General features: G+C 62.7%; 1 protein-coding gene across 1 annotated transcript; it reads right to left on the reverse strand.

The window, feature by feature from the left end:
* Window positions 1-3,016: 3,016 nt before the first annotated feature.
* On the reverse strand, window positions 3,017-11,396 carry GJC2 (gap junction protein gamma 2). The gene is made up of 2 exons (XM_032335107.1): window positions 10,590-11,396; window positions 3,017-5,255 (listed from the first exon to the last, which is right to left on the reverse strand). The coding sequence occupies exons 1-2, from the start codon at window positions 10,851-10,853 to the stop codon at window positions 3,939-3,941; spliced, it is 1,581 nt and encodes a 526-aa protein (XP_032190998.1). The 5' UTR covers window positions 10,854-11,396; the 3' UTR covers window positions 3,017-3,938.
* Window position 11,397: the final 1 nt, after the last annotated feature.

Raw genomic sequence — 11,397 nt, forward strand, 5'->3', positions numbered from 1 at the left:
CGCAGCCAGCGGAGGAATGTGCTTCCCACCAGCCCTGCTACAGGGCTGGCCAGTAGCCGCCCAGGCACCACCCGGAACCATCCCTGACCTTCCCACTGGGCAGTAAGCCGATGCTGCTTGGCACTGTTCAGCACAGCAGCTGCCTCCAGCAGGACTGGGGACGTGCACGTTGCTCAGATGAAGTCTGATGAAACCTTCGGGTCTCCCCCAAGCCACTGAAGGGCCTGGAGCTACACATGGCCAGTGGCTGCCTCCACCTGCCAGCTAATCCAGGTCTCCCACTCCAGAAAGTCCTCACTGGTCTTCAGGCCACCCCACCAGCAGGGCTCCCCGCACGTGGCTTGCCCCCCCGGCCTCGTTGGAGGTGGAAGGGCAGGGGCTGGGGCCCGTTGGGCCATGGAGGCTCCCAGGGAACCCCACTCATCAGCCTGGGTCCAGCAGCTGGATCCGTGGGCCATCGCCCCCCTCTGAGGCCATGAGCCCGGGAGGGGTCAGGAGCCGGGAAACGGGCAGGCATGGGGGTTTTGGACCCTACTTCCCAGCCACTGCTGGACCAGGGGTGGTTTCCTGTTATTCTCTCCTCATGGTCTCCTCCCTTCCCAAAGGCGGGGAGGAAGCAGCCCCCATTCTGGGAGCGTCCAAGCAGCCCCTCCCCACCTCCCTCCACAGTCTCCCCAAGCAGCTGGTGAGTTGGCTCTGGCCATGGAAATAGATAACAGTCAGACAAGAAGGCCATCCCGTCCAATCCCCAATCCCCAGATGGGGACCCACTCTCCCATCTGGCCATGAGGAGGGCCAGAAGGCCTGGGCTCTTCCTCCGGCCTGCGGCATGCTCCAGAAGATGGAGGGTCCATAAGGGGCTGCTATGCACCCCAGGTCCAGTCCTCCATCCTCATGGCCATCCCAGGTGCGTGGGGAAACCAAGGCACTCACACGGAGGTGTTTTTTCAAGTGCCAGGCAGGCTGCTGAGGTTGGTTTTCACCTCTGGGAATTCACATCCTGGAGAGCCTCGGTGCCCCATCCCGTAGGGCAGTGGTTCAAGTGTCAGATCGGGGCTGTGTCCGCCTCATGAGGGACCCTGCAGGCCCAGGGCAGCCTGTGACGTCCATGGGGAGTGAGTGTGTGGAAACAGAACCAAGGTCATCATTGTGCTGAGGTCGCAAAACTGATGGATCCCTAGGATGGGATGGGATGTGTAGTAGCTGGGACTGTCCAGAGAAACAGAACCAGTAGGATATGTATATATAGAGAGAGGCTTGGCTTAAGAAATTGGCTCGTGTGATTATGGGGCTAAGGAGTCTGAAATCTTCAGGGCAGGCAGGATCCCAGGAGAGATGGGGTGTAGTTCCATCCTGATTCTGTATCTGAAGATGGGAGACTGATGTCCCAGCTCAAACACTCCAGCAAAGTGAGTTCCCTCTGACTCCCCTTTTTGGGTCTACTCTGCCTTCACCTGATTGGGTCAGGCCCACCCACACTGGGGAGAGCATCTACTCTACTCAGTCTGCAAGTTAGTGTGAATTTCATGCCACATCACCTCAAAGACACTCCCAGAACCATGCTCATTCTAGCCACCAGCCAGTAAGGCTGACACAAATATAACTCTCAGACTGACCAGGAACCTTGGCCTTGCTCACCAGACCATCACCTGATTGGATGAGGCTCACCCACATTGGGAACAGCAGTCTGCTTTACCAAAGGGTGCTGACCGTCAGTGTTAATCTCATCTACAAACACACCCTCACTGTGGCAGTTAGGCCAGTGTTGGTACAAATCACTGGGCATTGACACTCAGCCTCCCCCCATATCTGACTTCTGTATTCAGGCACACACAGCAAACCTGTTTCCCCAGCAGCCCCTTGGCAGGTCCTCTTCCTGTTACGCAAACTGCCTCAAAGTGCATCTAGAACAATTAAGAATGGGGTTGGGGGAGGGCGATAGAGATACAGTCACAGGACAGGACACACCCTAGAGGTGATTTACAGAGAGATGTCACAGAGGGTTTAGGAAAGGCCCTCAAGCAACCACCAAGTCCCCAAGAGCAGTCCCCATCCTGGGCAAGGCTGATGACCAAGGCTTGCAGGAACCATGCGGCTGATGGCATTCTCCAATGGCCACAATCCAATTTCCCATCCCATGTGTGCTTGTTAACAGGCTGACCCAACCAGAAGGGTCCTGTTTGCTCCTGGATCTCACAAGCCTGTAGGTGCAGTGGAAATGGTGTCAGTCCTGGGCTGGTGACAAGAGTCATTGGCCTTTGCCAGGTCCTCTGGAGACCCCGTGCTGGGAGGAGGCCCAGGCCACACAGGAGCCCCACTGCAGAGACCAGCTTTCCCCAGGCTTGACCATGCCAGCAGCACACCAGATCAGGGGCATTCGGCCCCCATGAGACCTCCTCTCCCACAGAGGGGACATGTGTTTTTGCTCTGATTCTGAACTGGCTGGGCTCTCTAGGACTTCCTGAGGTGGGGCTCCCCTGGGGGACTCAGCATGTCCCGAGCATCAGAAGCAGGCTGACCCGGGTCTAGGTGTGGCCTGGGGACACTAAAGAGGGTTTGCAGCTCAGGAGGGCTTGTCACAGCCTGCTCTTGGTCGGAGGGGGGCTGGGGTCACTGAAGTCAAGTCAGAGGGGCTCTTTGCTGGCAGCAGCTGACTCCCCCACCACCACCTGAGTGTCCCTTCTGCCACTCATGCTGCAGGCTGTGGCCAGTGTGCAGACAATGCTGTCCGCTGTCCTCTGACTACAGGCCGACCTTGGGTTCAGAGCATGTGGGCCTGCCCACTTTCTTTGTTCTCACCATCTGCATGTCCAGTGGTGCCCCCAACCCTTGCCCCTGCTGCGTGGCACAAAGAGGCACCCATGTGGCCTGAGCCTTGCTTCTCCCAGCCAGCCTAGAGCTGAGCAACATGTCCCTGGAGGGCAACGGTGGACACACACATGCATGCACTCACACTCACACATGTGTGCACACTCTACACGTATGTGCATGCCCCACATGCACCCACATACGCAGTTGTAAACAAAAGTTAGTTTTATTTGGCTTCCTTGGTTTTGGACACTGTGTATGAATTAGGGAGGGGGCTGGAGGCCAGAGAAGGGGTAGGTAGGAGCCCCAGAACCCCTTCTCCCAGAATGGCCAGTGCCAAAGCTCGGAGCATGACCCGGCAGAAGGTGAACCAACATCTTTGCGGGACTTCCATGATGTCCCAGGCTCCAGAGGGTGTGGTCTGTTCACCCCAGGGCCTCTGTCCAGCTGTCTAGGTGGGGAATGGAGAGCATGGGGCCCAGTAGGGGCCAGGCCCATCCAACCCCAGTTTCCCTTCTGTACAAGAAAGACCTAGGATTGCTTCCAGCTGTGCACAAAACACGAAATGCGGTTGCGGTGGGGGTGTGGGGGAGCCCCATTTGCTGCCTCAGGGAGTAGGGACCCAGCACAGTGCCCCCAGTTCCTCAAGCCAGGCACCCTGGGTGACCTCTGTGAGCTGCTACAGGGGAGCAGGGGAGAAGATCTATTGTCCTGACCCAGCGAAGCCAGCCGGAGAGCCCAGAGGGTCTCGGGGGAGAGGGCCCAGCACCGCCCCCACACCCGGTGCGCTAGGCCAGGCCCTGGGGGTGGGAGTTTCTATCCACATCTTCCACTTTCAGGGATCCGAGCTAGGGGCTCTTGCAGATCCTACCCTGAACAGAGCCAGGACTCATGCAGGGAGGGGCCGGTGTCCAGCGGGCAATGCCTTCCCGGCTCCCCCCTCCCCTCCTGAGAGTGTGGGCAGCTGAGGAGGAGGAAGGGGAGAGAGGGGGAGGAGGGGGGAGGGGAGACGGGGAGAGGGAGGAGGAGGAAGAAGAGAGCCCTGAGCGCCCAGCCCTGGGCCTTCCCCCACAGCCCCCCACCCCAGCCTCGGCCTGGAGGGAGGACAGGCCACGTCAGCAGCGGGGCCGTCAGATCCACACGGTGGTCTTGCCTTCCCTGCTGCTGGCACTGCCCTTCTCTGAGCCCGCCCTGGGCTTGGAGCCCGGCCTGGCCTGGCCCCCGGCTGGGCCCGTGCCCCCGGACGTGGCACTGCCTGAGCCGGAGGCGGGGGCGCCAGCCAGTGGGGGCCCCCGAGCAGCCGCAGGGAGGCCGGGGCACGGCGGGCTGTCGCGGTCACCCATCGCATGCCCCTCCCGCAGCGCCTGCAGCGCCAGGCTGGCCAGGTCCTGGTCGTGCGAGCGCGCGCGCTCAGCTGCGCGCACCACCAGGCTGTAGTCTGGGGGGCAGGCGAGGCCGGCGGGTGAGGCGGGCAGCGTGCCGGGCGGCGCACGCGGCGCGGGGCCCGGGCCGCCAGCCGGTGGCCGGCGGCCGCGCACCGCGTCCTGCGCGCTGCCCAGGCCGAGGTGCGCCATCTCGCACAGGTTGAGCAGCAGGCAGAGGCAGCTGACCACGTACATGACCAGCAGGAAGATGGTCTTCTCCGTGGGCCGGGATACGAAGCAGTCGACCACGTGCGGGCAGGGCTGGCGACTGCACGCGAAGAAGGGCCGGACCTCGAAGCCGTACAGCAGGTACTGGCCCACCAGGAAGGCCACCTCGAAGGCAGCCCGCGCCACCAGCTGGGCCACGTACACGCGCATCAGGCCCTCGCGCTGGATGCGCCGCCGCCCGTCGTGCTGCCCGGCCGGACCCGGGGCCCCCGCAGCCTTGCCGTCAGCGCCCGCGCCCTTGGCCATGCCCGCGTCCTCCGCCTGGGCCTCCTCGCCTAGGCCGTCGGCCACCCCCGCGTCCTCGTCCTCCTCGCCCAGGCCCAGCATGGGCTCCTCCTCGCCCAGGCCGGCGGTCTCGGGCCAGCCGGGGTGCGGCGGCGGGGGCAGTGGCAGAGGCGCGCGGGCTGGGCGGCGTCCAGGGCCCGGGCGGCGGCGAGGCGCGCGGCGGCGCTCGTCCTCCGAGGCGCGCGCCAGGCGGTGCACGGCGTAGCCCAGGTACATTACGGACGGCGTGGAGATGACCACGATCTGGAAGACCCAGAAGCGCACGTGCGACAGGGGCGCGAAGGCGTCGTAGCACACGTTGTCGCAGCCCGGCTGCCGCGTGTTGCACGTGAATTTGGTCTGCTCGTCTGAATAGATGGACTCCCCGCCCACGGCCGTGAGCACGATGCGGAAGACCACCAGCACGGTGAGCCACACCTTGCCCACGAACGTGGAGTGGTTGTGGATCTCCTCCAGCAGCCGCGTCAGGAAGCTCCAGCTCATGTTGGTCATAGGGGCGGGGGACGGGACCTGCGGGGGCCGAAGCGAGGGGAGTTCAACTCGGGGCAGGGCTGGGCGAGGAGGAGAACAGGCCAGGAGGAGCGCCCCCCAGAGGGAGTCTCGGGAGCACGGCGGGGCGGCAGAGGGGGAGCCAGGGACCCTGCCTAGTAAGGTGTGGGGGGCTTACCACCTTCAGTGAAAGGGGCAGCACCCTCGGTCCTGACTGCCTTCTGGATGGATATGTGGAGAGGCAGCCCTGGCTCACCCCATGCCCCCTCCTCTGGTCCCCGCTGCCTGTGGCAGCGCCAGCCCCCCACACCCTCCCCACGCCAGGGACAGCCCAGCCCCTTGCAAGCTGCAGCCTTCCCCCAGATCCAGAGACCCCACCCCAGGCCCTGAGAGTGCATAGGGAGACCAAGGCCAGCCCCAATCAGGGTCTGGGGGCTGCGGGGCCTCAGCTCAGACCCATGGCCCTCCCGCCCCACTCAGGCAGAGTTCAGGCCACTGAAGAGGGTCTCCTGGGGTCCTGTTTGCAGCATCCCACGGAGCCCTCCAGGCCCCCAGCCCCTGGAGCCCTTTTGATTCCAGTCTCCTCCAGCAGCACAATCCACCCCACATCCCTGTCCACACCCTCCACTGAGCCTTTGCTTCCTCCCTCTCCACAGAGGACCCCCCAGACTCATTCCGACACTCCTCAAGAGACCCTGCTGGCCTACAGGCCACTGGCCAGCCCTCTGGGCTGCTTCCCCATCTTATCCAAACACCACCACCCTGTTCTCCGCAGAAATGTAGCAAGGACAGGCCCGCTGGGAAGCCAAGTGAGGCCAGGCATCTGTTCAGAATGGGGACTGGTTGAGCAAGGCACATCAGGGCATCCGTGACACCTGGAGACCGCCATGGGGCCACTCACCACATCCCAGACCAGTGCTGATCCCCCGGTGGGCCTGCGCCCAGGAGAGAATGGCGCTAATATTCATCATCCTGAGCCTCCAGGAAGGGGAGAGGGGCTGCAGCCCCCCAAGGACCACCCTCCCTCTGTCGTGACTAAGGCCAGTACCTGCTTTGGGATGGTTTGGGGATAGGAGACCCCTGAGTGCCTCCTGCTTCTGATCCCCTCCCTCCGGGCCCAGGAGGCAGCGTGGGCAGGTGTGGGATGGAGCAGCCGAGGCTGGGGGGGTGGCTCTGGGGAAGCTCGTCTTTATGCAGCTGGGGCCTCTCCCCTTGGGTGGGGGCAGGAAGAGGGGGTTGCTGGGGTTCCTGGGGAAGTGACCCTTCTTCCTCACATCTGTGTGCCTTGCCCCTCTCAGAGCCACACACACACAAGCCCTTCTCAAATGCACACCCACCCATGCACTGAGACACACATGTGCCTGCAGCTGCACACATGAACCCACAGACCCAGATGCACACTCGTGCATACACACACTAATAATCAAATGCACAGATGTCCACACACCAGGACACACACACTCACATATGCACACATTTATAAACAAATGTGCTGGTGCACTCACACAGCATAACCACACTTGCACGTGTGCAAACACTCAGACACATATGCACACTTACGCACTAATGCACACACCCTCCCACCTACACAGACATACGTCCAGCCCTCCCTCTCAGGCTGGGACACACACGCCACCCGCACCCGGCGGGGCAGCCCCGAGTGGCAGAGGCCAAATGATGAGAGGTGTCGGGAGAGGGGGTAATCAGAGCTGGTTCTGCAGGACTTCAGTGGCAAGCGGGGTACAGTCTGGGCAGCAGGAGTTGGAGGCAGCAAGGCTCCTCTCCTCCTTGTCCCAGTGCAGTGGGGGAGTCCGCGAGCTTGGGTGGAGGGCAAAGACTCAGAGATGGCACCACCCTCTGGCTCTTCCAGCGAGGGCCAAAGCCTAGTGCCACGTGTATGTATGTGCAGGGTCTGTGTCACACACTTGGGGACACCAGGGTCATTCTGCGGTCAGGAGGCTGCACTGACCAGCTCTGGCCTCAGTCCCTGCTGAAGGACCCTCCAAATCCAGCCCTCTGGCCCAAGATGCCTGCTGACATGGGCAGATGGCAAACTCTGGTCCTTACCCTACATGGCTCTCTGTCCTGCACCCCTGCACACCATCAGCAAACCCTGCATGCAACTCTGCCAGGCTCTGCCTTGCTCTCTGAGAGCCTAACCCACCAGTCACCTTAGGGGGCCTGTTGACCACGCCTCTGGAACTCCCTAAACTTTGCAATAACAGCCAAGCACACATGGCCGCAAGCCAGGTAACCTCCACCCCAGGCCAAGCCCACAGCTGCAGGGCCTCACCCCTGGCATACCTGCCCCTCACACACCCATGCACACTTGCACATGTCCACGCTCCACCATACCCCTACCCACGTCCTTGCTCTGCTCACATCTTGCACACACCCTACCCTGCACACACTCATATGCCCGCACATGTCCACACCAGGACCATATCCTACGCTCCATGCCCTGACCCACCCTGCATACCCCTGGACACTACTCCATGCCCCCCCCAAGTTCACCCCCTCCACGCCCTACCCCAAAATGGCCCCACATGCCAGGCCTGCCCAATACACGCCCCCACATACATCTGTGCCCGCCCACACCCCATGCCCTGCCCATCCTACAATCTGCCTCCTAGGCTGGGACTACAGTACAGTCCCCCATCAGCTTTATTTACCATTGTCTGGGGGTTCCTCACTACCTGGGGGCCATAGACCTGCCAGGGAGGGGAGGGGCTGGAATGTCGGGGGTTAGCATTGGAGAACTGGGGCTGAACAGGACACGGACAACTACCCAGGGAATGTCAGGGTCATGTGTGTGTACACAGGTTTGTGCACATGCGTATTTGGAAGGGTGGAAATGTGAGAACATCCATAGCCATGAGCACATGCCCCGTGGTCAAGGCCCCTTCTGTAGCCAATGAGCACACGCACTCTCAGTCAAGGCCCTTGAGCTTGTGGAGAAGCTGCTAGGGTCATGATGGGGCAGGAAATGTGTCAGAACACATGCTTGGGCTAGAGAGTGAGGAAGGATGTGCAAGCGCATGCGCACCCACTCACGAGCAGCAAGGCACCTAAGCACGCACGTGCACACTCATGCACACACACATCCTTTCATCCACATGCATGCCCACGCACTCTGCTCACGTGCCCACAACACATGCACCTGCACAGGCAGGCATGTGCGCACACACACCCACATAGGCAGGAGTATGCAAACACACGCACACACCTGCTCGCACGCGTGCACACAGTGAGGGACATGGCAGCACCTTGCAGAAGCTCCCTGTGTCTGAAGCCATGCCTGCTGGAGTTACAGCAGAGCAACGCAGTACTACAGACTGGGTTACAGGGTCTGACCCAAGTACGCACTGATAGGCAAGGTTATGTGAATAAAGGGGAAGGAAAGGGGATCCGAAACAGTGTGCAGCCCCCTCCACGTAGCTCCCCCTCCCTCTACTGACTCCCCCTGAGCTGCAGGACCCAGGGAGGACCCTGACCCCCAGGAAGGCTGAGGGGCTCACTCAAGGCTGTCCAGTGCTGCCAGTAGGTGGCCAGTGGGGCTGGGCCTCTGGCAGGGGTGAGGTGGGGGGAGGGTAGGGGTCCTGGTTTGCAGGAACCTTGGCTCCGTTCAGACAGCAGCTCACCCAGAGCTCGGTCAGAGCAAGTGTGGGTGGGATCATACTCAGTGATGGGCAAGGAGGGTCCCAGGCTGCAGGCCAGGATCTGGGAGGAGAAGCCAGGGCTTAAGGGGAGACTGCTGGACTGCCGGGAGGAGGGTGTTAGGCTCTAGCAGGCAGCAGGATGGCGGGCATCCATGAGCTCCCCTCACCCCTGGGTCTGAACAAAGGTCCTGGGAGTGGACGGGTGTGCAGGGGGAAGGGCCAGGGCCTGCCCAGCCACTTCCTTCCCATCCCTGGCCCTGCTTCCTCCCAGGAACTGCTCCAGGGCAGGCCGAGCTTCCTCCCCAAGGAGGGGCTGCCAGGCAGGCCCCCCCTCCAAACATGCTCAGCTCACCTGATCTGCAAGGGATCCCCCCGTGAGATCCTGGGGGCACCAGAACCTAGAGTGCTGACAAGCACCCCAATGTCAGCTTGGCCCTGAATTTTGGCCGGGCCACAAGCCACCCCACAGTCTCCCTTGCCCCCACCCTCCCACCCCGTGCAGCTGCCGGGCACACCAGTCAGTCTTGCACTGAGGGTGGACAATGGCTGCCCCTGGGTCCCCCAGCGGGGCCCCCTTCTGTTCTGCATTCAGCCTGCAGGGTCTGCCCCCAGGGAGCTCCACCCTCACAGGGTGCTCAGCCCGCCAGCACCAGCACGGTCGGTGTTCAGACCCTGACCTCGCAAGCATCTGTGCACTCGCCTACCTCACCCCCGCTTACACACAAGAGCGCCCCTCAGGCCCAGGGCGGGCTGACAGAGGCAGAGGCAGGATGAACTGGGGAGGCTGGTGGGGCCAGCAAGCGCTCTCTGCAGTCCCTGCTTTCAGTGAGGGTCCTCCTCCCACAGGGGGGCCGGGTCTGCAGAGGGACTCGTGAGGGTTTCCCAGAGCAGACACAGCAGGGAGGTCTGCGGGAAGCCCTGGGTGTAGGGGGAGGGCTGGAACCCGCGAGAGCACCCCATGGGGCTCTGTGGGGGCTCTGTGACGCTGCAGGCCGGCCTGGGTCCACTATTGCTGTGCAGGGGGCCTCTACCCCTTCCCAAACTGCTACCGCCTAGCCTGGCACCCTGCCCAGGACCACCCGCCTGCACCCCACTCCTGCTTGGGCTGCCCAGACAACTCACTCACAACATCTGTGGCACACGGTGCGGGGGGGGGGGGGCGCTCCTGGACAACAGGGCTCTGGTCTGCTCCCGGTGACCCCTGGGGCCCAGAGCTGAGGACCTGGGGTCTAGCAGGCCCCTGTGAGGGTTTATGGGAAGGAACCCCAGGCTGGGTCAGGAGTGGGGCACTCAGCGGCAGGTGTACCCACCCCAGTGCGTCTGCCCATGTGTGCAGGGTAGGCCTCCCCAGCCTCCCACCGGGCCCGAACCGTCTGAGGCCGGCCTCTGGACACACCACAGCTGGTGGGCTGGCCACACCAGCATAGCCTGAGGAGCCCCAGCTGCTGGGGAAGGTCCCCGGTGCACTCCCTTCCCTTCCCTTCCCGCTCACCAGCTGGCCTGAGCAGCCCTGGGAGCCTCTACCTCCCCCACCATCCCGTTTGGTCCCGAGAACAGGAGAGCAGTCCTGCCAGACCCAGGACCTGGTGTTCCCTGCCTGCTTCTCTTGAGCCTGACACCCCGGGTCCACGGAGAAGGTGCATGTTGCTCATCCCCCTACGAATGCCCACACTTGGCCCCCTGGGCAGTGCCCTACCTTTTCCAGGCCAGGAAATGGGGGTCCCTGAGGTCTTCCACCTGCCAGCTGGCTGGACAGAGATCCTCCCAGGATGAGTGCCTGGCTGAGTCCTGGGCCTGACCCAGGGCCACCTCTCACCACCAAGCACAATGTGGGGGGAGGGCCTTCAAGGGCTCCATTGTTCCCCCCAAGGCCTGGGGTCTGAATTCCCGATTGTCCCCAGGGCTGGACAGGGCCCAGAGAGGGCAGGGGCCTCCCCTGATTGTGCCCCTCCCTCTGCATATCACTCTGGCCCCACCTCACCTGCCTCCCTGCCAGGCTCCCACCTGCCCTCCAATGTCCATCTGTGCTTGAGGGGGTCTGCCTGGGTCCCACCACAGCAGCATGGCCTGGGCACGGACCAGGCCAGCCCCTCTCCTACCCCCCAAGGCTGCCCTGGCTCCAGTGACCTCCCTGGAACACGGGGACCTCAAACAAGGCAGAGCATGGCACCTGGCCCGCACCAAAGCCCAGTGGAGGGACCCCCACAGGAGGAGGACCCCCGGACCCCTGCCCCACCGAGAGCCTCATGGCAGCTCCACGAGGCAGTGAGAGAGGCAGCTGCCATCTAATGGGTCTGTCCATGCCTGCCAGGGCCCCAGTCCAGCTATGGGGACCCCATCTGCCCAGCCAGCAGCCCCTGAGCTCCCTGACATGAAGATGGGGCAAAGGAAACCCCAGAGAAGTGGGCACAGGGAGTCTGGGGGTGCCCAGACCACAAGATGCCAGGTCGCCAGGACTGGGGGTCTACCGTGCAGGCGTGCCTGATCCCTGGCCCCAAACCCTT

The sequence above is a fragment of the Mustela erminea genome, chromosome 3 (genome assembly GCF_009829155.1).
Source record: "Mustela erminea isolate mMusErm1 chromosome 3, mMusErm1.Pri, whole genome shotgun sequence".
Classification (NCBI taxonomy): Eukaryota; Metazoa; Chordata; class Mammalia; order Carnivora; family Mustelidae; genus Mustela; species Mustela erminea.